This window comes from Centropristis striata, chromosome 9, assembly GCF_030273125.1.
Source record: "Centropristis striata isolate RG_2023a ecotype Rhode Island chromosome 9, C.striata_1.0, whole genome shotgun sequence".
NCBI lineage: Eukaryota > Metazoa > Chordata > Actinopteri > Perciformes > Serranidae > Centropristis > Centropristis striata.
Genome location: NC_081525.1, coordinates 3077166 through 3103441, shown reverse-complemented (window position 1 = coordinate 3103441; position 26276 = coordinate 3077166). Strand labels below are relative to the sequence as shown.

The following is a 26276-nucleotide window of genomic DNA, read 5'->3' as shown; positions in this document are numbered from 1 at the left end:
TGGTTTTATGACTTAATAAACTTATTGAGGCTGAAATGGATCAGACAAAGGAAATAAAGAATCTGGACCCAACAAATACCTCATTACAAAACAACTAAAACTAATTAAAACTAAGCATTTTCCCAAAAAAAAAAACTAATTAAAACTAACAAACTCACTCTAAAAACTAACTAAAACTAATGAAAAATCCAAAACTATTATAACCTTCGTAGGGACACAGATTTCAGACTAAAAGAGGAAAAACATGATGTCATTAACATGCTGCTGTTTATCTACGTAGAGGTAACTTTGATATTTTATTTGCAAAACCACACATTTTATTGCCAATCGAAAACTTTGTAAACCCAAAATTTTTTTTTTTGCAAATCCAAAAACTTTCTTTGCAAACCTAAGAGTTTTGTTTGAAATCCAAAAGTTTTGTTTGCTGTTGAGATGATTTTCATGGGCGGGACCTAAACTGAAAGATGCGTCTCTATTGGCCAGTAAATCCCATTAAGAAGATGAGAGCAATAATACAGTTTTAATCACAAGTTTATTTTACTTGCAATAAAACATTTTGATTGTAATGTTGATGGTTTTAAACATAAACCTGCTTGTTTGTTTGTATAATGAAAACACAAAAGTAACTTCATATTCACTGACATCTTATTGAATGTTTAGACCAGAGGTCTCAAACTCAAATTACCTGGGGGCCGCTGGAGGCAGTATCAAAATGACCCAAAAAAAATTACTAAAAAAAGACACAAAATTACTAAAAAAAAGACACAAAATTACAAAAAAAGACACACCACTGAAAAAACACTAAAGACACAAGATTACTTAAAAAAAGAAATTATTTCAAAGACAAATACATTTTAAAAAGACAAAATTATTTAAAAAAAGACACAAAATGACCCAAAAAAAGACAGAATTACCAAAACAGACACAAAATTATTTTTTTTTAAAAGACACAAAATTACCCAAAAAAGTAATAAAAAAGTTTGAGACCCCTGGTTTAGACTGAACACGAAGCCAAATACAAAATTTATATATATATATATATATATATATATATATATATATATATATATATATATATGCTAACAAACTAATACATGTAAAACGTCCACTTTTTAAACTTTTTTATTGGTTCTTTTGGCGTCACAATAATTGTCTTCATTCACCTTTTATGTCAGTTTTCATACACATTTTTAATTTCTCAACACATTACAGATATTATAATAAACAGATTAAAGATCTAGTGAAGATGCTGATGGTCAGAAGGAGACTACATGTATTGGGCTTTTAGATTATATTATTTTCAACTTGGTATTACAACAGCTGCACAGCAGTTTCCCTCAAGATATTTATTCTTTTCTTACTTTATTAGCTCCAGATAACTTTGGAACAACACAAAGACATAAGATGTGGATTTGGCACCAGAAGGATCTTTCAGTGTCTGATATGAACAGATGGATGATTCTTTTGCAGGTAAAATCTGTTTGTGTTCTTATTAGCACCTGTTTGAGACAGAAAAATGTGATCCTACGCTTTAATTCTTCAACTACAAATGCAAAAATCACACGTTGCCCAGCAGCTGTCACATAATAACAGAATCAGACACTTTGAAAAAATGAAGGATTTTAGCATAGCAGCTTTTTAGAGGTTCAGTTCTGCAGAAATGTTTTTTTGCTGCTTCAATACACGTCATGGCACAAGCTGGGAATGTTTGAATAAGGTTTATAGTGCAGAAATGTGGAATATTATTTAGGATTTCACTTCAGGAACAAACAGAAATGTGAACTTCATGTTCTGTCTGAACACTTCACAAAGATCTGGTGAACAAAAAGTGCTGAAATGTAAAATCAATGACAATAATCACATCCTAAAACTACAGACGACTGGTTCTTTATAGCTTTTTATTTGGCTTTCAATAAGTGTAATTATTTTTACCAAGTATCCAGTAAATAATACGGGACTTTAGTTAGGAGTTAGGATAATTTATCATTTCTGTTGATATTTTGTTTATTAACCCTTAATAGGGCACTCATTGAAATAATAGAGAATATTGGAGGATATTACATACAGCCAGAAATGTGTAAAAAAAACATACGGACCCGGGGGAGGAGGATAATATTTTGAGAAATAAATTTACGAGATTAAAGTGGCAAATCTACGAGAAAAAATGCGCAGATTTATGAGATTTAAAGTGGTGAATATGTGAGAAAAAAGTTGCTGTTTTTCCCACTTTTTTCTCGTAAATCTGTGACTTTTTTCGTGCAGATTTGCCACTTTAAATCTCTTAAATATGTTACTTTTTTTCTTGTAGATTTGCCACTTTAAACTTTTTTCTCGAATTTTTTATTTTTTTTTGGATATCCGCTGAAGTTACCAAACACGGTTCTTCGCCCGATAAAGGGTTAAATGATTCATTTAAGACGTAAATTGCTACATTAACTTTATCAGTCAAGATTTCAGCCTTATTTTACTGTTTCATTTCTACCGCTAACACCAAACCAACATTTCATACACACACATATACATACGTATATATATATATATATATATAAATGTATATTTCAGATCCAGCGTCTTCTGCAGGTTGGACCTGAATCATCCGAGTCTTCGGAGGAAAACCGTAAAAAGTCCCGTAAAGAGAAGAAGAGTCTCTGAGAGAGGAGGAGAGTCAGAGTGTTTGACCTTTGACCTCGTCCACGTCGCTCTGCAGCAGCTCCCCCGCCGCCCTCAGCTCCTCCCGCTGCCGCAGCAGACGGCCCCGCACCTCCTGCAGCTGCTCGTTCAGCTCCAGGTACTGACGGCACTGCTCGAAGCGAGAGTCCACGTCGCTGTCGGAGACCCGCGAGTCTGAGGAGAACAGGAGAATTAATAAATTAATAAATAACAGGAGAATAAATACAGAAATAAATAACTCAATAAAAGGAATAAACCATGTTTAATTCATGTATTCGTTTCTTAATTAATTTCTTTGTTTAGTTTTTTTTTAATTACAATTTTAGAAAGCATTTATAATTTTTACATTTATTTTTTTATTTATATTTTTTTATTTATTATTATTATTATTTCTCATTATACGATTATATGATTATATTATTGTTTTTATTTTTTTTAACTGTGGATTATTTGTCATTTGCTTTTCCCCCCCAATATCTTTATGCATTTCTTCTTCATCATGCAAATGAGGGGGCTGTCCTTCCAAGTGAAAAAAATACATATAAAATTTACTATATATAAATTATTTACTAATTAAATAGGAAAGTAAACAAATAAAAAGGCAAGACAGAACTATCAGTTTGTCACATGAATTGTCAATTAATGTCAACATTTATTTTTAATAGTATTTTTTTGACTGATTTAATGGCATAATATTAAATTTATCAAGTTGTTTATTTATTTATTCATTCATTCATTTATTCGTGATTTGGCAGAGTATGTCCTCCATACAACAGAAACAGTAAACTACATGCACAAGTAAACATTTTTCCGATTGTAGGCGACAGTGTTGTAGTCTGTTTTGCAATGTTATATATTTTAAAAAGCCACTGTGCTCCAGCTTTAAAACCATCTACTCTTAATAGTCTGGGTTTGACTTTGGATAATGCAACCTTAACCCTATAAAGCCTGAACCATGAAATAATTGCCAGAAAATTCAAAATTTTCAAAACTGGAGTGTTTGTTGAACCGGCTAAAAAAAACGTTTGATTCAATATCAATTTTCATATATGAATTTAATTTGGATCATATTTGATACGTCAGGTCTTTTTGTGCAATTTGTTGCTCACAATTTGCTTTTCTTGAACTCACATAATCACATAAAACCTAATATTTTTAACCAAATAAAACTGACTTTCCTTTTAACATTTTCCTCAAACATACAAAATATTTTTTTCCATATAAAACAACATCATACATCTGCTGATATGAAGTTTTCACGCAGTAATGACAGATCCACCAGTGGAACCAGCAAATCATTTTTGATACATCTGGTATTTTTGTGAAATTTGTTGCTCAGTTTTTTTAATCATCAATTCATGTATTCATCAGGTTTTTCAGGAAAAAAAATATCACACTGATGATGTAGAGGTCTCAAAAACTTATGTATCAAATATGATACACTTGGCTTTATAGGGTTAAATCACCTGCAGCCTCCTCTCTCCTCCCCTCTGACTCTCCTCTGACTCAGCAGGTCTTGGTGGACTCACCTTGTCCAGTTTTCTCCAGGATGCTGAAGACCGGGTCGTTGGGAGGAGCTCTGTTGATGTCCTCCAGGATCTGGTCCACGGCAGGAGGCTCCGGACGGCTCGGCAGCACGACCCGCTTCTTACTCTTAGAACCGATATTCATCCTGCTGCAGAGCCAGATTCACCTGCTGCAGCTGCACACACACACAGCTTCACATTAAGACTTTTTACAAAGAAAATGACCATTTAGCTGCCAAAATAAACAAAAAACCATCCATTAATATCTGACACCGATGATCAACAGTGAAACTAAAGGTTAACACGGTTTTATTATGCTTGTTTACATCGAATTTTAACTGATGTTTGCCTAAAGCTCTATATGTAAAACTCCACCAGACCTCTGTTTATTTATCCATTAAATTAAGATTACACTATGTATGGTGACTGTTCACAGTTAGTAGAGCATGAATTAAAGTACATTTACATATTATTATTCGTTACTGTAATTTTCGGCATGAAGCAAATGACGCTGATAAGCTTCTTTTCAATAAATAATATGTAATTTAGCTTTGTAGCTAACACGATTGTCTCAGTGTCGTTGACGACAACACGACGAAAACAACAGCGCTAGCTAGCTAGCTAGCTAGCTAAATCGGTCCAGACGTGCAAATTTGTTGCAGCCCGGTGAAATATTTTTAAGCCGAATTGGAGAAAAAGTCCTTAAAGTTTATGAAATATCTTCTGTAAAGACACAGGACATTGTTATATTCACCGATTATCAGTTAAAGTTTAACTTTCCAAAAAGCTGAAGGGAGTTCGGCGTGTTGTTTGAAGCTACTATAAAGGTTACAGTTTGTCGGTTCTTACCGGTGTTTGATCGTCTTCCTGACGGCAGCAGCAGCTCTCAGCTCTGATCCGGACTCTGTTCTCTGACTTTCACCGGACTGAAGAGCTCAAAATCACCAAATTCTGCTGAAAATACAGATTTTTGGGGGCAAAACAAACGCCAACCAGAGCTGCTGAATGGACGCACGCAATGCACGACACGTCAACGCGTTCCCTGCTACGTCAGTACGTCGAGAGCGTAGCAGGCTCTCTGTCGCCCCCTGCTGGCCCGGTCTAGTTTATCCATTCAGACTGTAAACACACAGTACAGACTTTTATATTAATTACAGATTAATTACTATCAATTAGTATATGTTATATAATATGTTAATACATATGATAAATTATTATATAATGATTGTAATATAATTGTGTGTATATATGCATTGGATCATACACACACATAATGTACTATATATATATCATTATACACAATTATAATACTTATTATGGTTGTGAATAAAAACAGTAATAAATACACCAATAGCAACAATAATAAATATACCAATGTAATGATTAAAAATTAGCATTAATTAATTATATACATTAACATTAATGTTTTGATTCCCTTCTTTAATTATAAACCTAAGATATACATATATACTATAAATTCCCCTATTCATTTAATTAATTATTTATCTGTTTGTTTGTTTGTTTATATTATTCATATTTTCTGTACACTTAAAATGCATATGGACAAATGCACATTTTTGTAATGGTTTTTTTGTATTATTACTTTCTGATATTTATTTTTATTTATTTATTTTATTTTGTTGTGTTGCAGGGCAGCAAAGAATATTAATAATTTCAAAAGAAAAGCATTTTTTTTATCTGTCTAATTATTTATTGCATTTTAACTTTTAGTAAAAATAGACCAACAGACCCTGGCCTCCCCTACTTCATGCCACAGAGAAGTCGAGCATTTTATTCTGATCAGCATGTTTTTATTTCTTATCATAACATAATTGTCATATCAAGTTCAAAATCTCATTTATGCTTATAAACAAAAGAAAACATGTATCACATAAACAGTACGAGTAAAGAAAACAAAACAAGGTCATGGTGTCTCTGATGCGAAGAACCTGAAGACAGAAAGTCTCACTGCAGAGCTGCAGGCTCCACCTGCAGGCCGAGTCTTGCAGCTGCAGGTTGCACAGATGTTTAATATAAAACCTAAAAACACTCAAATAAATTGTATCTTTATACAGTCTATGATTGTATCCATAGTTTTCTGATCCAAAATCAACCCCAAAGTGATGAAACAGCTCCACCTGGTGGAGGATCTTCAGCCTAAACATGAGCTGGTGGGTGAGTTTGTCAGTTATATGAGTCAGTTTCAGGTGCTTTGCATCTAAAATAAATAAATAAATACCTAATAAATTGATTAAATAAATTAAACAATAAGACAGTGTTGAACATGAGAGCCTGTTTGTAAAGTTTTAATGTCACAAACTGGGATACAAATATAACATCTGATATAAAAAGGGAATCAGTCTGTTTGACTTCTGAGGACGAAGAGGAAAACCTTCGTCTCTGCTCCTCTTCCTCACGGAGGCTCCTCCTCCTCTTCTGCTGCTATCTGAACCACTGAAAACAGGAAACACAAGATCATACATTATTATAGAATAATAACCTTATAATATTTCTTGTAATATTCTCATAAGTCTCCTATAATAACTTTAAGTCAAAACTGTGTGGCGTCCCACAAGGATCCATACTGGGTCCTCTGATCTTTACTTGATAGGCACTTAATGTTCTTTTTACAGGTTACAATCTATTAAACTCTTTTCAGAATTATTTGTGTCAGCGAGACAAAACAAAAGTCTCCATGTTGGAGTTAGTAGCTGTTGTTTTGGGTCCCTGGTCTTTTTCAAACAGCAGGTCGAGTCTATGGGGGTTCAGAAGTCTGCATCACTCAAATCTGCAGTGTAGAACCACAGAAGAAGAACGCTGCTTCACCTTTAAACCAACCACTGCTCTGGTGTTCTACGAGGTCCAAACTAACATCACATCCACCACCAACACAAAACAGCTCACTTACCGTACTGGTTAACCCAGGAAATGCTGCAAGAACAGGACAGCCGAGTTAGTGGGTTAGTCATCGTCTCTAATCTGAATGTACAAACTACACAGTGAATGAGCTTGGCTTTTAAGGTGGACTAAATTTGGCCTTGGAGGTGGACTAAATTTGGCCATAAAGGTGGACTAACTTTGGCCTTAAACATGGACAAACTTTGGCCTTAAACATGGACTCACTTAAGCCTTAAACATAGATTAACTTTGGCCTTGAACATGGACTAACTATGGCCTTAAACATAGACTAACTTTGGCCTTAAACATGGACTATCTTTTCTAGTTTTTTTTTGTGGACTGACTTTAGAGGTTAATGTGGACTATCTTTTGCCTTTAAAGTGTACCAACTTTGGCCTAAAGGGGGACTAACTTTGGCCTTAAACATAGACTAACTTTGGCCTTGAACATGGACTAACTTTGGCCTTAAACATGGACTAACTTTGGCCTTAAACATAGACTAACTTTGGCCTTGAACATGGACTAACTTTGGCCTTAAACATGGACTAACTTTGGCCTTAAACATAGACTAACTTTGGCCTTAAACATGGACTATCTTATCTGGGGGTTTTTTGTGGACTGACTTTAGAGGTTAATGTGGACTATCTTTTGCCTTTAAAGTGTACCAACTTTGGCCTAAAGGGGGACTAACTTTGGCCATAAACATGGACTAACTTTGGCCTTGAACATGGATTAACTTTGGCCTTAAACATGGACTAACTTTGGCCTTAAACATGGATTAATTTTGGCTTTAAACATGAACTTACTTTGGCCTTAAACATGGATTAACTTTGGCCTTAAACATGGACTAACTTTGGCCTTAAACATAGACTAACTTTGGCCTTAAACATGGACTATCTTATCTGGGGGGTTTTTTGGACTGACTTTAGAGGTTAATGTGGACTATCTTTTGCCTTTAAAGTGTACCAACTTTGGCCTAAAGGGGGACTAACTTTGGCCTTAAACATAGACTAACTTTGGCCTTAAAGATGGACGATCTTTAGTGTTTATGTGTACTGACTTTAGCGGTTAAGGTGGACTATCTTTGGCCTTTAAGGTGAACTAACTATCAGGAGTTTTACGTACTGGTCGGTCTTCATCTTCACTCGGCACTGCTGGCGATATTTTAGCTGTAGATGTACTCGGTAAACTCCTGGGTTCGGGCGGATCACCTGACGGCGGCGGAGCGACAGATGCTGTCGGTCTCACCAGAGCTTTATTCTTCATCAGCGTGGTCAGGACTGGAGACAGAGAGAAGGAAGGAATATTCAGTCTAACATTTAAAAGTTCTGGAGTGTAACCACCCTGTCCTGGCTCTGAACCGCTCCGTACCTTCTTTGGTGAAGTTCTCGGCGGCGTTCATGGCGCGCCCGCTGAGGTCGCTCACCATGTTGTCCACCGTGGCCTCGTGGCGCAGGAAGATGGGCCGGACCAGTTTGTTGTAGATGACCTGGGAGCCGTTCCACGTCATGGGAGCCATGCACCACAGCAGGAAGAGACACTGCAGACAAAGACACAGACTCAGTGGACAGTTTACACTCATTTAACAAGTTTTCTTCATCTTCTTTTTTTACCTTAAAGGCGTAGTAGAAGGGGAACCAGTAGAGGAAGATATCGGAGAAGAACTCCCCCAGGCTGAAGACCCCGTACACCACCCAGTACGTCAGCCATTTGGTGTCGTCCTCTTTGTTCGAACTCTCGATGGCTTTGATTCTGCAGAGTGAAACGGGCTGTCAGGTGACTGAGGAGACGGTTATTTATCAGAGAACTCTGAGAAGAAGAAGAACCTCACTCTCTCTCCCTCTTGGTTTTCCTTTAGCCCTTTGATGCACAACATGGGTCTAAAGTGACCCGATATGGAGTTTTTATGTTCTTTATCTTTGCAATAATTTATTTGAATCATTCAGTATTCCAGGTTTTCCTCAATTCATTTGTTTTTCATCAAACATCCTAATTTTTATGTCTTCCTTTATTATTATTTTTAATAAAATCCCTTCTTGTGTCACTACTCTTTTAATGCACAACATGGGTGAAAAATGACCCATATCCATTTTTTGGCTAAGTAGCTAGCTAAGTAGCTTGCTAAGCTATCTACTTAGCTAACTTCTTGGCTAAGTAGTTAGCTTAGCAAGCTACTTAGCCAAGTAGTTAGCTAAGTAATAATACAAAAACTTTTTTTCTTCATAAAGTATGAGAAGCAAAATGGAAATAATGATCTGTTGTTATCAAAAACAAGATATTTAAAGAATACTTGGAATATTCAATCATAAAATAAGTTGATATCAAAAGATAGAGCACAGAAACACACAGCCAGCATTAAATAACAGGGGGAATTTTTGACCCGTGTTGTGCATTAGAAGGGGTTAAAATATGTTTTGCATCAAAGGGTTAGTAAAGGTTGATGGCTCCAGACGAGCCGAGCCTAAACACCAACACAATAAACAGTTTATATCTTAATTAAAAAGAAACTCACGAAAAATAAGCTGGATAGACGAAACCGATCAGGTTGCAGACGAGCGCGGCACCATATCCGTACACCAGGTAGAGTCCAGTCAGCGAGACGGCACCTGGAGACACACAGGACACAACTTATTTATTAATGTTTGATTACAATCTATTATATTTACTTTTGTGTGTTTAAATACGTCACTTCACCACAGAAAGTTCCAAAGTTTAGTTTGTGATGTTAAAAAAATATAGAACACGCTTTGAAATACAAAAACTATATCATATATATGTATATATTTACTGCCCAGGCCTTTAATAAATTAATAAACTCTACTAGGAGCTATAACAGCACAGTCACACATTATTCTGTTTTCTGTTTAGTCAGCAGAAATCCAGACTTCCTCTTCCGTTTACAGTCTGATCAGCAACGTAATCTATATTTTCTGAAGCTGTTTCAGGTCCAGGTGACGTTTCTGCAAATCTCTACAAACAGATATCTGCATATAAATAAATAAGTTACTTAAAAAAGCAGCCTTTTGTTTCTCTCCAAACTCACAGAAATGTTTGTTCTATTTACCAGGTTTATTCATTTCAGTTATACATAAAATGTCCAAATAAGTAAGTCAAGTAAATCTAATATAAAAAATAAAGTGCAATTCATGTCATTAAATCAAATAATACTGAGACAAATAGATTTATGTGACCAAGCACATTACAATTGAATCCTTTTAATTGGATAGAAATGCAGTTGCAATGAAAAACACATTTTTAAATAATCTGAGTTTATTTACGGTAATTTAAAAAATAAAGTGTTGTGAGCGAGCCAAATTTTCTGTCATCACAGAACATTCATGTTGATATCTCCATGAATGAGAAACTTCTTGAATCTGTGCAGAATTAAAGATGAAAGTTCAATTTATTTACAGACGAAACAAACAAAGAAAGAAATGTATTTCCTTCAATGTGGTTTTCTGAGGACTTTTTGACCATTTTCATCCATTCTCAAGTGCCCAAAGATAGCTTAAAATAGTTTAAAAATTAGGCATAATTGAGCTTGGAAAATGGACTTCAAACACTCATATCATAATGTTGTAAACACTCAAAGCTTTGAGCATTTGTATCAGCCGAGACACAAAGTTTTTCACAGATTTATGTCCAAAACAGGCAACTCAGATTCATCTTCAGGTTCCAGCTTTCAGATGAGGAACTCCACTTCTATGAGACCTCTATTGTTGACCTGCTGCCCCCCCTAAAAGACCCCCAGTCCTCTGCTAAAATAAACTTAAATGTCTCTTCCAGGGTTAATAAACTGTCCTCCTGTCTCTGAGACACTCAGTCTGGTCCTGAGAGTCTCAGCAGTAAAAAGTGTCCTACCTCTGATCAGCTTACGCTGCGCTTCACACATGGAGCCGGGCCGGTCTGCTCCCTGTCCCTCTCTCTGATAATCTGCTTTAAGTTGGGAGCAGCAGGAGCAGCAGGAGCAGCAGGAGCAGCAGGAGCAGAGCGGGGGAGCTAACGGGGGACGGCGTGCACCAGGCACTACGGTGACATCATCACCGCTGAGAGCAGCATGAATAGATGCTGTTGACTCGCTGCACGAGACCCGACCTGCTCCACATCTGGTCTTTATTCAGCTTCTGGTCACCCACAGGGTGTTTAAACTACAGCAGAGAGTCCCTTTAAACTACAGCAGAGAGTCCCTTTAAACTACAGCAGAGAGTCCCTTTAAACTACAGCAGAGTCCATTTAAACTACAGCAGAGAGTCCCTTAAACTACAGCAGAGAGTCCCTTTAAACTACAGCAGAGTCCCTTTAAACTACAGCAGAGAGTCCTTTAAACTACAGCAGAGAGTCCCTTTAAACTACAGCAGAGTCCCTTTAAACTACAGCAGAGAGTCCTTTAAACTACAGCAGAGAGTCCCTTTAAACTACAGCAGAGTCCCTTTAAACTACAGCAGAGAGTCCTTTAAACTACAGCAGAGTCCCTTTAAACTACAGCAGAGAGTCCCTTTAAACTACAGCAGAGCCCCTTTAAACTACAGCAGAGAGTCCCTTTAAACTACAGCAGAGAGTCCTTTAAACTACAGCAGAGAGTCCCTTTAAACTACAGCAGAGAGTCCTTTAAACTACAGCAGAGTCCCTTTAAATTACAGCAGAGTCCCTTTAATCTACAGCAGAGAGTCCTTTAAACTACAGCAGAGAGTCCCTTTAAACTACAGCAGAGAGTCCCTTTAATCTACAGCAGAGAGTCCCTTTAACCTACAGCAAAGAGTCCTTTAAACTACAGCAGGGAGTCCTTTAAACTACAGCAGAGAGTCCCTTTAAACTACAGCAGAGAGTCCCTTTAATCTACAGCAGAGAGTCCCTTTAACCTACAGCAAAGAGTCCTTTAAACTACAGCAGAGTCCCTTTAACCTACAGCAAAGAGTCCTTTAAACTACAGCAGAGAGTCCCTTAAACTACAGCAGAGAGTCCTTTAAACTACAGCAGAGAGTCCCTTTAAACTATAGCAGAGAGTCCTTTAAACTACAGCAGAGAGTCCCTTTAAACTACAACAGAGAGTCCTTTAAACTACAGCAGAGAGTCCCTTTAAACTACAGCAGAGAGTCCTTTAAACTACAGCAGAGAGTCCCTTTAAACTACAGCAGAGAGTCCTTTAAACTACAGCAGAGTCCCTTTAAACTACAGAAGAGAGTCCCTTTAAACTACAGCAGAGTCCCTTTAAACTACAGCAGAGAGTCCTTTAAACTACAGCAGAGAGTCCCTTTAAACTACAGCAGAGAGTCCTTTAAACTACAGCAAAGAGTCCTTTAAACTACAGCAGAGAGTCCCTTAAACTACAGCAGAGAGTCCCTTTAAACTACAGAAGCTCTGAGGGAAACTGATATTTAGATCAATTTTTTATTTGTTTTTAGCATAACACTACGAGTCGATTAGTGATCTGTTCTTATGTAAAACACATCAACAGTGGATGAGAGACGGACAACAGAGCAGATTGAAATATTGTTGTCTAAATGTTAAAATAAGTTTATGCTTGTTGTACAGATTTATTAATATAGTTTTGGCTTTTCTTGCACTAAGAGTAACGAGTGAAGTAAGAGGAGCTGCAGCGTGATAATACATAACAACAAAACATTAAAGACTAACCCATTAAAGAACCGGTAACTACAGTCCTTTAATCATTTACTGGTTGATACCAGGCGGCAACCTCCGTGTCTGAGCATGGAGGCCAACCAGGAAGTGTCTTAAGCCTGCAATCCACCAAAAATTCCAGCAGGGGGCGCTAAGTTTGGCTGCAAAAAAAATCTGCCCATTCATCTCAGTGCAAAATTTGAAAACTTCTGACTTGATTTATTACCTCAGAAAAAAATTTCAGGACAACACTATGGTCTCAATCACTAGCAAAAAATCTTTGAGAATTTGATGTCAATAGTTCTAATAATGGCCCCATTTAGAAGAAAATAGAAGATAAAGAATTGTATGATTTGGGGCGGGGCTACCTTTGATTGACAGGTCACTGACAAGGCGAGCCGTCATCAGGAGAGAAGCAGAGCAATGCGTATCCACGGCAACGTGTCAATAAAGGTATATATAACGTTATATAGATATAAAAGAGGACGTTTAGCAGTTTGGTCTCATAACTTTGACCCTTTCACTGTATTTTCACTTAATGACAGTTTATTTGAACGTTTTGTTCAGTAAAAATGTCTTGTTCAGTGTTTGGTTGGACTAACAGACACTCCAAGGAGTCGCTGCTCAGTTTTCTGAGGTCAGTAACATACATTTTGTTTTTGTTTTTTGCCAAAACTAACATCCCAGTTAATGCTCCAGTTAATGCTAACATGAATTAGCAGCAGCTTCTCTCAGTCAGGTTGAGGTGTAGAGAGGCTGTAGTCAGTGATCAGATCCCTCTCCTCCTCCACAGTCCAGATATGGTCTGCTCCGCGTATCGGAAACAAGATGGCGACACAAGATGGCGACGAGTATAACGCTGAACTCGAGGCTACTCGAGGCTGTGAACGGGCCACAAACCAATGGGTGACGTCTACATCAATGGCGAATGTGTGGAGAGGGTCCAAACCTTCAGGTTCCTCAGCGTACTCGTCTCCGCCGACATCTCCTGGTCGGCAAACATCACAGCAGTCATCAAGAAGGCTCAGCAGCGGTTACACTTCCTGAGAGTCCTCAGGAAGTGTAACCTAAACTCCAACCTGCTGCTGACCTTCTACCGCTCCTCCATCAAGAGCAACGTTATTATAGTTAACGAAAATTAACAAAATAACGAAAACTAGAATTGAAAAAACATTTTCGTTAACTGAATAAAAATAAAAACTAGAGTTTTTAAAAAAACGATAACTAACTGAAACTGCATTGTGTGGTTACAAAACTAAGTAAAACTAACTAAAATTATAGTGAAAATGTCCTTAGTTTTCGTTTTTGTCAAGTTTTTTCATTCATAATTCAGTGTATTTATTTGAACATGCAACACATGGTAAATATGTTTCCTGAGACTGGGATGTTTACACTAGAACCAAAATTCAAAACACCCAGAACTGTAAGAGTTAATAACCTTATTGGGGCTGAGGTGGATAAACCAAAGGAAATAAAGGAAACATTTATTATGACCTCTTTGAATCATGCACCCAACAAATACCCCATTACAAACAACTAAAACTAACACTAAAACTAATAAAAACTAAACTAAAAGCAAGCATTTTCAAAAAATAAAAACTAAACTAAAACTAGAAAACTCACTCTAAAAACTCATTAAAACTAACTGAATTCGAAAATAATCTTCGGCAATGTGCAATAATTTGTGCAATAAATTGTCCTTCAATGTGCAATATATTTATGAACACGAAACAGCATCATGGCAAATTGAATTGAAGACTGTGCACCTTACCTCCCTTTCTTGCCTATGTTTTACATTATATCTTATATACTTTTTTTTTCTTTACCTTTACTTGCCTAAGTAGGTGTTTGTTTATGTTTATATTGTATATATTTTATGTATTTTATTTATTGTCGCACTGCTTTCTGGAGTCAGCTCTTACATCTCATTGCACATGTGTATAGTGACAATAAAGGCATTCTATTCTATTCTATTCTATTCTATTCTTCTATCACATTTTAGAAGAAGAAAGTTAAAATTTGAAGCACTTTGGAACCTTCAAAGCAATGTAGTCAAGTCAAAAGTTTTAAATTTAGTGACGTAACAGTCATAAGATTCCCAAAATAATCCAAGTAGAGATACTGACTGAATGAACTGAAGTAAATGTACTTAGTTAATGTCCTCTCCTGCACTTTAAATCATCTAATAGAACTTTAAAATCTGTTACGGCTCAAATGTTGACCCAGAAAACCTGCAGCACATTTACAGGTTCCTGTTTAGAGACGGCAGCTGGAGCTTCATGTTCACAGGAGGATTAACTGAATCCTCTTCACTGCTCCACTCACATGCAACACAAAGGGGCTAAATATAAACAGGACAACAACAGGACCATTATAAAGGGGTTTATAATCAATCAACAGAAGCAGAGTGATCAGACTAAACAACAATAAACAAACAAACAAACATCACCTACCCACTGCGATGATCTTCTTCTTTATCCCCGTTTTCTCCTCCAGCTTCCCCAGAAAGTCCGTCACCACGTTCTTCTCATTCAGAAACTTGTCGGCTCGGTCTCTGATGGAGGACAGGACGTCCAGCAGGCCCATCGTCCTCACACAGGTCCTCTAACAGGTCCTCTAACAAGTCCTCTGACAAGTCCTCTGACAAGTCCTCTAACAGGTCCTTAAACAGGTCCTCTGATAGCAGAGGAGGGACAGGAAAAAGAGCTGCAGAGGACCAGAGAGGACAACACAACAGAGTGAATGTAATCCTCTGACTGCAACAATCTGCTTTAATGGAGAGAACAGGAGGAGGAGGAGGAGGAGGAGGAGGATAAAAAGTTCTCACAGGTAAAGGTACTTAAAGTTAACCCGTATGCAGATGATACCCTGTTGTTTGTCTTTGTATCATTCAGTAAAAACAACCTGACTAATGTTGCAGCAGATTATTTTATACAGTCCTCCTCCTCCTCCTCCTCCTCTTCATCCTCTCTCACAGGTCATCTGACAAGTCCTCTAACAAGTCCTTAAACAGGTCCTCAAACAGCAGAGGAGGGACAGGAGACGAGCCGCAGAGGACCAGAGAGGACAACACAACAGAGTGAATGTAATCCTCTGACTGCAGCAATCTGCTTTAATGGAGAGAACAGGAGGAGGAGGAGGAGGAGGAGGAGGAAGAAGAGGAGGAGGACGACGAGGAGAGAAGAAAAAGTTCTCACAGGTAAAGGTACTTAAAGTTAACACATATGCAGACGATACCCTGTTGTTTGTCTTTGTATCATTCAGTAAAAACAACCTGACTAATGTTGCAGCAGATTGTTTTATACAGTCATAGAAAAAAATATTAGACCACCTTGTTTTCTTCAATTTCTTGTTCATTTTAATGATAATAACCAAAATCAGTATCAATAAAACATGGAAAATGTCTAGATATCAGCTCTTAAATTAAACTCTTATCAGCTCTTTTTGTTGTTATCTTTATATATTTGTCCAAACAAATGTACCTTTAGTTGTACCAGGCATTAAAATGAACAATAAAATGAAGAAAACAAGGGTGGTTTAATATTTTTTTCCATGACTGTTTAAATGATAAATGATAAATGTATCTGAAGTCAGACTACTGACTGTGCTCATCTGCCAGTAAATATGGGCGAGCTGCTCCACCTGCTGGTAGACCAGTAGGTTGTTATCAGCCCTTTCATTGGACACCTTTATTAACCTGTTATTCAACAGCGCCCTCTACAGGCTGTTAGTAATTATGAACCAGAAGTGATTGGGGCGGTGAGGAAACAAGGATAAAGTATAAGGTAAACAAACCAGGACAACAGGGTTTGTGTAAAAAGTGAAAACCAGACTCACTCCACACATACAGATATTTAATTCTTTTAACTTTCTGTAAAGATTTTTTTTATTATTTAATTAACTTTCTGTAAAGATCTATAGATACCTCTAGATGACACACTGCAGCCTTCAGGGGACAAAACAGGACTGAAGACTAAATGTGAAGTTTTATTGTTCCTCTTCTTCTCTGCTCTTCTTCCTCCTCACACCTCATCCTCTCTCTCCTCCTCTCTCCTCACACCTCATCCTCTCTCTCCTCCTCTCTCCTCACACCTCATCCTCTCTCTCCTCCTCAAACCTCCTCAAACCTCCTCTTTCTCTTCCTCCTCCTCACACCTCCACCTCCTCTCTCTCTTCCTCCTCCTCTTCCTCTCTCCTCCTCCTCTCTGCTCTTCCTCCTCCTCATCCTCACATCACCTCCTCCTCCTCACACCTTATCCTCTCTCTCCTCCTCTCTCCTCCTCCTCAAACCTCCTCTTTCTCTTCCTCCTCCTCACACCTCCACCCCCTCTCTCACTTCCTCCTCCTCTTCCTCCTCCTTCTCACACCTCCTCCTCTTCCTCTCTCCTCCTCCTCTCTGCTCTTCCTCCTCATCCTCACATCACCTCCTCTTTCTCTTTCTCCTGACACAATCTCCTTCTCCTCCTCCCCCTCACTCCTCCTCCTCCTTCTCCTCACACCACCTCCCCCTCACTACTCCTCTCTCCTCCTCCTCTTCCTCCTCACACCTCCTCCTCTTTCTCTTCCTCCTCCTCCCCTTCCTCTCTGCTCTTCCTCCTTCTCCTCCTCACACCTCCTCTCTGTCCTCCTCCTCCACCACCACCTCCTCCTCCTCATACCTCCTCCTTGCTCCTCCTCTTCCTCTCTCCTCCCCCCCCCCCCCTCCTCCTGTTGTCTCCATCCAGCAGCAGGAGGTGCTCTGACAGGAGGAATGTGTTCTGCAGGCCTCCACATGTTTCTCCTCCAGGTGATAAATCCTCCTGTAGAGGTTTTTCTGTCTGTGTGACAGAAAGCAGCGATCTGCTGAGAGGACATGAGAGGATACCGAGCCATCAAATACACTTTATTCATCTTCTGCTACGTCTTCTGGGTGAGTCTCTCTCTCTCTTTATACATTAAACTCTAACATTAAACTGTGGGATCATCTTCTCTTTAAACATGTTGCTCAACATGGATTCACAGCCAGAGATTTCAAAACAGTTCAACCTGTTTATGGAGAGAAGAAAAACTCACTGTGGTAGAGTTTAACAGGACAAACTCAACAAAACATGCTGTGTTTTTGTCTTTAAAAAGATTAACATAAAACTCTTAATATTCAATCATTTAGAGCCAAAATGTACCTGTTCACCACATGGTCAAAAGTATTTGGACAGTGTGTGTTTTAATCAAAGTTCAGTTGTATTTTTCTGCCAGGAAAAGAATGGATGAAAAATGGATTTAATTTTATACATTTTTTTAATGACTCAGTATGTCAAGATTATACATTTCTGATATACAATCATGGAACAAATTATGAGACCCTTTGTTTTCTCTAATTTCTTGTTCATTTTAATGCCTGGTACAACTAAAGGTACATTTGTTTGGACAAATATAATGATAACAACAAAAATAGCTGATAAGAGTTTAATTTAAGAGCTGATATCTGGACATTTAACATGGTTTTATTGATAATAACTGAAATAATTATCAAGAAAACCATGAGCTAACACTTTTTTCTATGACTGTATCTGAAACGAAACAGTGCATAAGGAGTAACTTTAATTGGTTATTAAAATTTGTATTTTTGCCAGTAAAAAAACTGCTCGCAAATCCCAAATGTTTTATCTGCGAATCCAACATTTTTTTTGCAGATCTAAAAGATGACTTTGCAAATCCCAAATATTTGTTATTTAAGCTTTGCACAACATGTTTTTTTCAGGGTTATAAAAACAGACAACATGTAAACTTGTATTTTGATATTTCACACTGAATTTATGACTTGTTCTGTTGTTATGTTGGTGGAAAAAAAGGGAAACTAAATAAAAGTAATTTTGAGATACAAAGTCAAGTTTTCATCCAAATGCTGTACAAAGTTTAACAACATTTCCAGAAACATTAAACATTATTTAATGGATGTTTTCATGCACAAGCGTTTGAATAATAATAATAAGAGTTGGACAGTTAATTGATTGGAGGCGTGATGGGTTAGTCGATTGGAAGAAAAGAAATTGAACTTAATTACAAGGTAGAACAGCAAAATCATGACTTACTACCTGATCATTTTAACCACAAGTAATTTTACTTTTTACCATATTTAACGTTTCATCAAGCCCAGAAATGGACTTCTGTATATCAACACAATAATGTTCTTCTATCTTCGGTTCAGTCTCCTGTTTTTTTTTATTTCATAGAAACATTTTTATCATTCTTCTGATCTGTGAGTTGTCAAACTGTTTCCAGCAGCAAGAAAAATGAGACGCGAACCTGCAGAAACACGTCCACACCATGACACAGACTGGCTGTTTTGTCTTGTTTTGTTTTGTTTGCAGCGTTCTGATCAGATGATTCAGATTAATCAGCTTCATCTCTTATCATGTCAGAAATATGTTTAGCCTAGCTTAGCATAAAGACTGGAAGCGGAGGGAAACTGTTAGCCGATGATCAGAGCTGCGTTCTTAAACCTGAGGGCTCATTTCTTTCATTTGAGTTTCGAAAGAGCTCAAACCAACAACCTCAGACTTTAAAGTATTAAGTATTAGAAGTATGTTTTAATGAGTTAATGTGCTTTAATTGAGGGTTTTATGGTCTGTTTGTCACATGTCTGAGCTTCATGTGGGTCTCTGTCTCCTGATAAACGTTTTCATTTCGTCTGCAGGTTGTGAGTGCCGTCCTCACAGCGGTTGGGATCTACGCCAAGATCGCCAAGGAGAAAGGTCAGAAAATAACAACACTAACTGTTTGTTATAGACTTTTTCCTCTGCAGGAACCTGAAGACGCTGCAGCTGAACAGGGACTAATATTTACCCATATAAACACTTCTCTGGTTGATAATTTACATGAAGAAAATGACTTGTTTTTTCCTGGAATGTTTACCCCATAAGAACCAATGGTGACACCAGTGTAACAAACACTATAAATCTTCTATAATCTCCCATATTCAGCCTTTTTGCTTCACATTAACTCATTAAATCCCTAAGAGACGTATACTCAACACCCTGGTGTGGTGGTCATGTGCTGTGACAGGAAGTGACTTCTCCAAAAAGTGTCTGTGACTGGAATAAGAATTGTGAAAAACTTGCTAATTTCAAAAAGTGTATTTCTTGTTATCAGGCTAAGTTTAAACCCATTTAACAATTCTAATCCGTTAATAGGGAACTGAACAAATTAAAGTCACAATTTTGATATATGTTATGGCAAAAAAAAAGACAAATGGTTATTTGTTTTTATTTATTATTGATTTATTCTAATTTTGTTACTTAAAAACAAATCTGAAAAATAAGTTGTTGTTAAACAGCACTATTAATGTCACAATTTTGATAAATGTTGTGGAGATGCAAAGAAAAAGGCAAATTTGTGTTCCTGTAAGCAGAAATGTGTGTATTTTTTAATTTTAAAATAAGAAATATCATAAACATAAATACCATAAATGCCCATTGTAACATATATGTCACATCGCAGATCTTTGAAATTTAGGGGTAGTATTTTTTTTTTTTAAACATCATAAATGTGTTCTATGTGGTTCACTTAGTCTGTGTTACTGGGTCTGGGTTCTTATGGGTAAAATATTTTTTTTGCATTTTTTCTTTTCACAAGTCTGAATGAAAACAAGTTTGGAACCAAAATATTAAGTAGTTTTGCTGAAACCTCTTTAGTACGGCGCCTCCTTCTGCAGCCTGTTTTCACCTTATTTTACACTCACAAAAGCAGAGACACTTCTGCAGAGCTAACATGCTCGTGCATGAGATGCAAGTACTGCGTCTGTTTTGATTGGTAAAATTTGTCAATAGAAGCAAAATGCATGTTACAGACTGTGTCACATTGGCCTCAGGGTGATCAGGATCATTAAAAAGACGACAGACTGGTTCAGTCGGAGGGTGAAGTCAGCACCTGCAGAGAGAAAACAAGGACAACAGTAAAGCTGATGTGAAAATGATTTTCTTTCAGGTTTAAATACAGGTCTTGAGTTTAAAGGTGTAATTTGTAAAAGACCAGATTTGAACTCTATGGAGTCTTGGGCTATTTTGTCCATTTTTGAATCCTTTTCATCCTGCCTGTATACACCACATTGACGTAATAATAATATTTTTTTTATTCTGATTTACTGGATCAACATTTTGAACCAAAAAGAAACAAAGAAAAACCAACATTAATCTGAACTTGTGATTATGTGTTATCCTGTCATCCAACTCTGGTTTTTATTACTTTCTTATATCTTATTATTTCATTTGTGTCTTTTTTGGTCATTTTGTGTCTTTTTTTAGTCATTTTTTGTCTTTTTTGGTAATTTTGTTTCTTTTTTTGGTCATTTTGTGTCTAACATTAAACACAAAAGATTACATTAAAAATTCATTGAAATGCTGAATACACAGTGAAAAAATTAGAAAAAGTCTCTGCAAAAACTTCAGTAAATTCATGTTACACTTGGTCGAGGTGGTTTTAACTTTTGCTGAAAAAGAGTTGACGCACTAAATGGGACATGGAAACTTCTGGCGCTTTCATAGACTCCAGAGGGTTAAGACAAGCGTTTTATAAATTAGCTAATATTATCGACAGAATGAAGAGTTGGCAGTGTTGATGTCAAACACTTTCCTGTATTGTGTTGCAGAGATATCTACTGACATTAGCATGCTAACCAGCTAGCCCTGACCTCCAGGTCTGGTGCAAACGGCCAGGAATTACAGATTGCACCTTTAAAGATACGAGTATATAAATAAGAGTATATAGTAGAGGAATACAGAGGAAAAGTGAATGATCAAGAGTCATCAACCTACAGCCTGCCTGAAACAGGACACTAACAACATTACATACCAAAGCTATAAGGCTATTATAGTGTGTGTGTGTGTGTGTGTGTGTGTGTGTGTGTGTGTGTGTGTGTGTGTGTGTGTGTGTGTGTGTGTGATCTAAAAACAATATTGCTGATAACAACATTCCTGAAGATGAAGTTAATCAGACATGTTTGAACTTTTACTTGCTGATGCATATGATGGCTACAAGTCAACTGTGTGTGTGTGTGTGTGTGTGTGTGTGTGTGTAGATGTGGTTGACACCCTGACTATAGATCCAGCTCTGCTGCTGATCGTCGTTGGCTCCGTGATGTTTCTCGTCACGTTCTTCGGCTGTTTCGGGGCGCTGCGTAACGCCACCTGCCTGCTGAAGACGGTATGACATCACATCTGATTCATCTGGTTGTTTATTCTGCATGTCGGTGCTGCTGAGTTCTTACTACTCAGTTTCATCTGTTGTTTGTCCCTGTAGTTCCTGGGGATCCTGGTGACCGTGCTCCTCCTGCAGATCGCTGCTGGAGTCGTGGGATATCTCTTCACTGACATGGTAACGCCACTCTGCATACCATGAACACTCAATGTAACACATATGTCACATCACAGATCTTTGACATTTAGGGGTAGTATATTTTCTTTTAAAACATCTTAAATGTGTTCTATGTGGTCCACTTGGTCTGTGGTATACCCCCCATAATTTTCCTTTAAGAATTACTGGGTCTGGGTTCTTATGGGTTAAATATTCAAATGAGGCATTTTCTAATGCAAACTTTTGTTGAATTTAAGAGAAATCTACTGACAAAGTGTAGTAAAATAAACACATTAATGTGAATTTTGGATGTTTTCTTTCCACAAGTCAGACAGAAAACATATTTGGAAGCAAAATATTCTTCACTCTGCACACAGGAGACAGGAAATAAAATGACAAAAAAGAAAAAAAAATAGTAGATCTAGCCTCCAAGTTTGAAAAGTAAAGCCAATGCATGAGCATCTTAAACCTGCATTCTGTCCAGCAGGGGGCGACTCCACCGGCTGCAGAAAGAAGTCAGTTTGTATGTAAATCAATAGAAATATGTCTCTTATATGACTTAATTTGTGACCTCAGTAAACATCCTCATAAGAAGTTTATGGTCTCAATCGTTAGTCATTTTGTGTCTTTTTTTGGTCATTTTGTGTCTTTTTTAAGTAATTTCGTTTTGTTTTTTTTTGGTCATTTTGTGTCCTTTTTTTTGTAATTTTGTGTCTTTTTTTTTTATCATTTTGAAACGGCCTCCATTGGCCCCCAGGTAATTTAAGTTTGAGACCCCTGATTTAGAATCCCATTAGAGTCAAACAGAGCAGGAAGCAGGGGAGGGGTGAGGGCGGGGCTACAGCATGATTGACAGGTCACTACCACAACGACCTGTCAATCAGTGTAGAGGCGTAGCAACACAATCCAAGGCACTGTGTACATTTTAATAGCCGTGAACTTGTTTGTGAATAACTTTGACTTACGGAAGCCAACCCTGTTCATTCCTATGAAAGTTTCTCAGTGACTCATGAAGGCAAAAAAGTTCAACCGACTCTTCTGCAGATGCTTCCGTACTATTGGACCCAAAGAGCAAGCACACAAGCCTCTAAGACCAATCTTATTTTAAAGAAAATATCAACTTGTGGAGTGATTTGTGCCGACCAAAAGACTCGTCAGTCTTGTTCAGATTAACTCAAAAAACACCAAATAAAAACCTACAACAATCTTGATGTTGCTGTTCAGGTGATGGAGAGGACGGAGAAGCTGATGATGAAGGCCATCGTCCGCTACAGGGAGGACCGAGACCTGGAGAACGCCATCGACTTCATCCAGAAGAAGGTGAGGGACGATTTGTGTCCTTAACCCTTTGATGCACAACACATTTTAACCCCTTCTAACGCACAACATGGGTCAAAAACGACCCTCATTCATTCCCCATGTTATTTCATGCTGGCTGTGTGTTTCTGTTATCTTTCTTTTGATATCAACTTAATTTATGATTGAATATTCCATGTATACTTTAAATATCTTGTTTTTGATAACAACAGATCATTATTTCCATTTTACCTCTCATACTTTATGAAGAAAGAAGTTTTTGTATTATTACATAGCTAACTACTTGGCTGAGTAGCTTGCTAAGCTAACTACTTAGCCAAGAAGTAAGCTAAGTAGTTAGCTTAGCAAGCTACTTAGCCAAGAAGTTAGCTAAGTAGTTAATTTAGCAAGCTACTTAGTCAAGAAGTTAGCTAGGTAGTTAGCTTAGCAAGCTACTTAGCTAAATACTTATCCAAGAAGTTAGCTATGTAGTTAGCTTAGCAAGCTACCTAGCCAAAAATGGATATGGGTCATTTTTCACCCATGTTGTGCATTTGAAGAGTAGTGACACAAAAAGGAATTTTATTAAAAAATGAATAAAGGAAAACATAAAAATTAGGATGTATGATGATCAAAAACAAACTAATTGAGGAAAACCTGGAATACTGAATGATGAAAATAAATTATTGCAAAGATATAGAACATAAACTCTGTCGTGTCACTTTAGACCCATGTTGTGCATCAAAGGGTTAATGATTCAAAGGTTGAGAGGTAGTCCAGTCCGTTGGTAGTGAAAGTTTGTTGTGTTTACAGTTCCAGTGCTGTGGAGTGGAGGGCTACAAGGACTGGTCCCAGAACGTCTACTTTGAATGTTTGGACACAAATCCCAGTCTGGAGGCCTGTGGAGTTCCCTTCTCCTGCTGCGTTCCAGTACAGAACCAGGTCAGGACCCCAGTCTAAGGAAACCAGTCGGTCTCTGTGGTTCACAACAGGATGTATGAAGGAATGTTTTGGTGTCTGGATCACTTCCATCTCTGTCCAAATCTACCTGTAGCTGCAGAGTTATTTTTGTAATGCAGGATTTAGATTTTTTCTAAACCTTAAGTTAAAGAAATTGTATTTTACTCAATTGTTTCGGGGTTATTCCCATGTATTCAGTTCAGATGAAGGGCATAAAGACCTTAAACACCTCTTGCATCAGTGTGTGTGATTTCCCCTGCAGACGGTGCTGAACACCATGTGTGGTTATGGGATGCAGCAGATGGAGGAGGCTTCGGCCTCTCAGGACGTCTTCACCATCGGCTGCCTGGAGAAGATCGTCTCTTGGGCCAAGAACAACCTGCTGCTGGTGGGAGGTCTGACCGGCGGGCTGCTGCTGCTGGAGGTAACACCTCCACCTGGAGGTCCAGAAACATCTAATCACTAACCAACATCAGGGAGCTCCTGTTTAACAAATGATCCCTGGTACAAACACAAAGTCAAACTCTCATGAACGGGTTCGGATGATTTCCTGCTAAAACCTTTGTAGCTTCACTCGTTGGATATCCTACACTGAAAAAAAATATGTGTCCTCAGTTTTGTCTGTAAATTGAATCATTCGTTCCAAGTAATATTCACTAAACCAGTTCATTGGCTTCATTAGTTGATATTTCCAAGTAAAATATAATTAAGGGACATCAGTGAATTTGCAATTTACTTGTGTATTTTTTTCATCATCATTCATCAAAAAAACACATGAAAATGACACAAAAATTACAAAAAACACACAAGAAAATTACAAAAAAACACAAAAAAATTCAAAAAGTACAAAAAAACGTTAAACACAAAATATTGCATTAAAATGCATTGAAATGCTGAATGCACACTGCAAAATTAAAAAAATTATCTTCAAAAACTTAAAAAAATCATAATAGACTTGGTTGAAGTAGTTTTAACCTTTGCTGAAAAAGAGTTGATGCGATAATGGGACATGGAAACTTCTAGAAAAGCCAAAACTTTAGAGGGAAGCTCTGCTCTCTGGCGCTTTCGTGAACTCCAAAGGGTTAAAGTAACTTTGATGTGATTTTTCCCGTTGTTGTACCATTAACAGGCTCTGGTTGCCCTGAGCTTCAGGGACTCGTCCAGTTAATGACAGAGAGAAAAACAGACTGGAGTTTGGAGAGAAGAAGCTCTGATCAGTTTCTAATCTTCTATTTTCCTCCGACAGATCTGCATGATCGGCCTCGCTGCGGCTCAAATCTCCAGGATAAAGAAAAACAAACAACTACAGAACGAATATCCACTGAGGGGCCGATCGGAGAGGAAGGACAGCTACTGGTATCCTGCTTTCACAGACTTCGATGACCAATAAAATCAGCGTCTCGTTTGAGGTCAGACAAAAAACAGCTGAATGTTGATGAAACGGAGCGAGACCGCATCCGTTTACACTGTGAATTTATAGTTAGATATTTCAGGAATGTGTCTCAGAGGGTGAACAGGTTCAAACGGTTCTGTTTAAACACTTTAAAAACACTTGTTGAAGTCATAACTTCCAATAACGGGACACAAAAACAAGTTTCCAAGTTTAAAGTCCTGGGTTGGACCAAGAAACATTAACAGATTAACCCTTAATAGGACACTCATTGAAATACTTGCAAATTCCAAATTTCAACCCTAGAGAATATTGGAGGATATTACATACTGCCAGAATGTGGACTGTGGAATGTGTAGAGGGGGTTAATATTTTGAGAAAAAAGTTTACGAGATTAAAGTGGCAAATCTACGAGAAAGACATTTTCAGATTTATGAGATTTAAAGTGGTGAATCTGCAAGAAAAAAGTTGCTTTTTACCCACTTTTTTCTCGCAGATTTGCCACTTCAAATCTCTTAAATCTGCAACTTTTTTTCTTGTAGATTTGCCACTATAATCTAGTAAATTTGCAACCTTTTTCTCGAAATATT

General features: G+C 37.5%; 3 protein-coding genes across 4 annotated transcripts; 1 reads left to right on the top strand and 2 right to left on the bottom strand.

Annotated features, from left to right (window-relative positions):
• Positions 1 to 1107: 1107 nt before the first annotated feature.
• Positions 1108 to 5231, bottom strand: c9h19orf25 (chromosome 9 C19orf25 homolog). The gene is made up of 3 exons (XM_059341212.1): positions 5046 to 5231; positions 4200 to 4372; positions 1108 to 2844 (listed from the first exon to the last, which is right to left on the bottom strand). The coding sequence occupies exons 2-3, from the start codon at positions 4339 to 4341 to the stop codon at positions 2666 to 2668; spliced, it is 321 nt and encodes a 106-aa protein (XP_059197195.1). The 5' UTR covers positions 4342 to 4372; positions 5046 to 5231; the 3' UTR covers positions 1108 to 2665.
• Positions 5232 to 5985: 754 nt separating this feature from the next.
• Positions 5986 to 15390, bottom strand: reep6 (receptor accessory protein 6). 2 transcript variants are annotated; one of them, XM_059341468.1, is made up of 6 exons: positions 15167 to 15389; positions 9607 to 9700; positions 8708 to 8846; positions 8466 to 8634; positions 8220 to 8374; positions 5986 to 6650 (listed from the first exon to the last, which is right to left on the bottom strand). In XM_059341468.1, exons 1-6 carry the CDS (start codon positions 15297 to 15299, stop codon positions 6639 to 6641), a joined length of 702 nt encoding a protein of 233 aa, XP_059197451.1. In that variant the 5' UTR covers positions 15300 to 15389; the 3' UTR covers positions 5986 to 6638. The 2 variants fall into 2 exon arrangements, with proteins under 2 accessions (XP_059197451.1, XP_059197450.1); XM_059341467.1 differs by lacking the exon at positions 5986 to 6650 and having other exon boundaries at positions 8158 to 8374; positions 15167 to 15390.
• A 2060-nt stretch (positions 15391 to 17450) lies between these two features.
• zgc:113223 (uncharacterized protein LOC541424 homolog) lies at positions 17451 to 26036 on the top strand. Its single transcript, XM_059341671.1, has 8 exons — positions 17451 to 17622; positions 19387 to 19444; positions 21766 to 21890; positions 21987 to 22061; positions 23265 to 23360; positions 24150 to 24278; positions 24559 to 24720; positions 25543 to 26036. The coding sequence occupies exons 1-8, from the start codon at positions 17566 to 17568 to the stop codon at positions 25684 to 25686; spliced, it is 846 nt and encodes a 281-aa protein (XP_059197654.1). The 5' UTR covers positions 17451 to 17565; the 3' UTR covers positions 25687 to 26036.
• The last annotated feature ends 240 nt before the right edge of the window (positions 26037 to 26276 follow it).

Bases quoted from the DNA above. Each gene is read 5' to 3' on its own strand.
- c9h19orf25 (XM_059341212.1), bottom strand. From the start codon at position 4,341: ATGAATATCGGTTCTAAGAGTAAGAAGCGGGTCGTGCTGCCGAGCCGT. The intron at 2,845-4,199 runs GTGAGTCCACCA...TGTTCTCCTCAG, and splicing joins CCTGGAGAAAACTGGACAAG to ACTCGCGGGTCTCCGACAGC.
- reep6 (XM_059341467.1), bottom strand. From the start codon at position 15,299: ATGGGCCTGCTGGACGTCCTGTCCTCCATCAGAGACCGAGCCGACAAG. The intron at 9,701-15,166 runs GTAGGTGATGTT...GTGTGTCTCCAG, and splicing joins GAAGAAGATCATCGCAGTGG to GTGCCGTCTCGCTGACTGGA. The intron at 8,375-8,465 runs GTACGGAGCGGT...CTCTGTCTCCAG, and splicing joins CGAGAACTTCACCAAAGAAG to TCCTGACCACGCTGATGAAG.
- zgc:113223 (XM_059341671.1), top strand. From the start codon at position 17,566: ATGAGAGGATACCGAGCCATCAAATACACTTTATTCATCTTCTGCTAC. The intron at 22,062-23,264 runs GTAACGCCACTC...GTTGCTGTTCAG, and splicing joins GATATCTCTTCACTGACATG to GTGATGGAGAGGACGGAGAA. The intron at 24,279-24,558 runs GTCAGGACCCCA...TTTCCCCTGCAG, and splicing joins GCGTTCCAGTACAGAACCAG to ACGGTGCTGAACACCATGTG.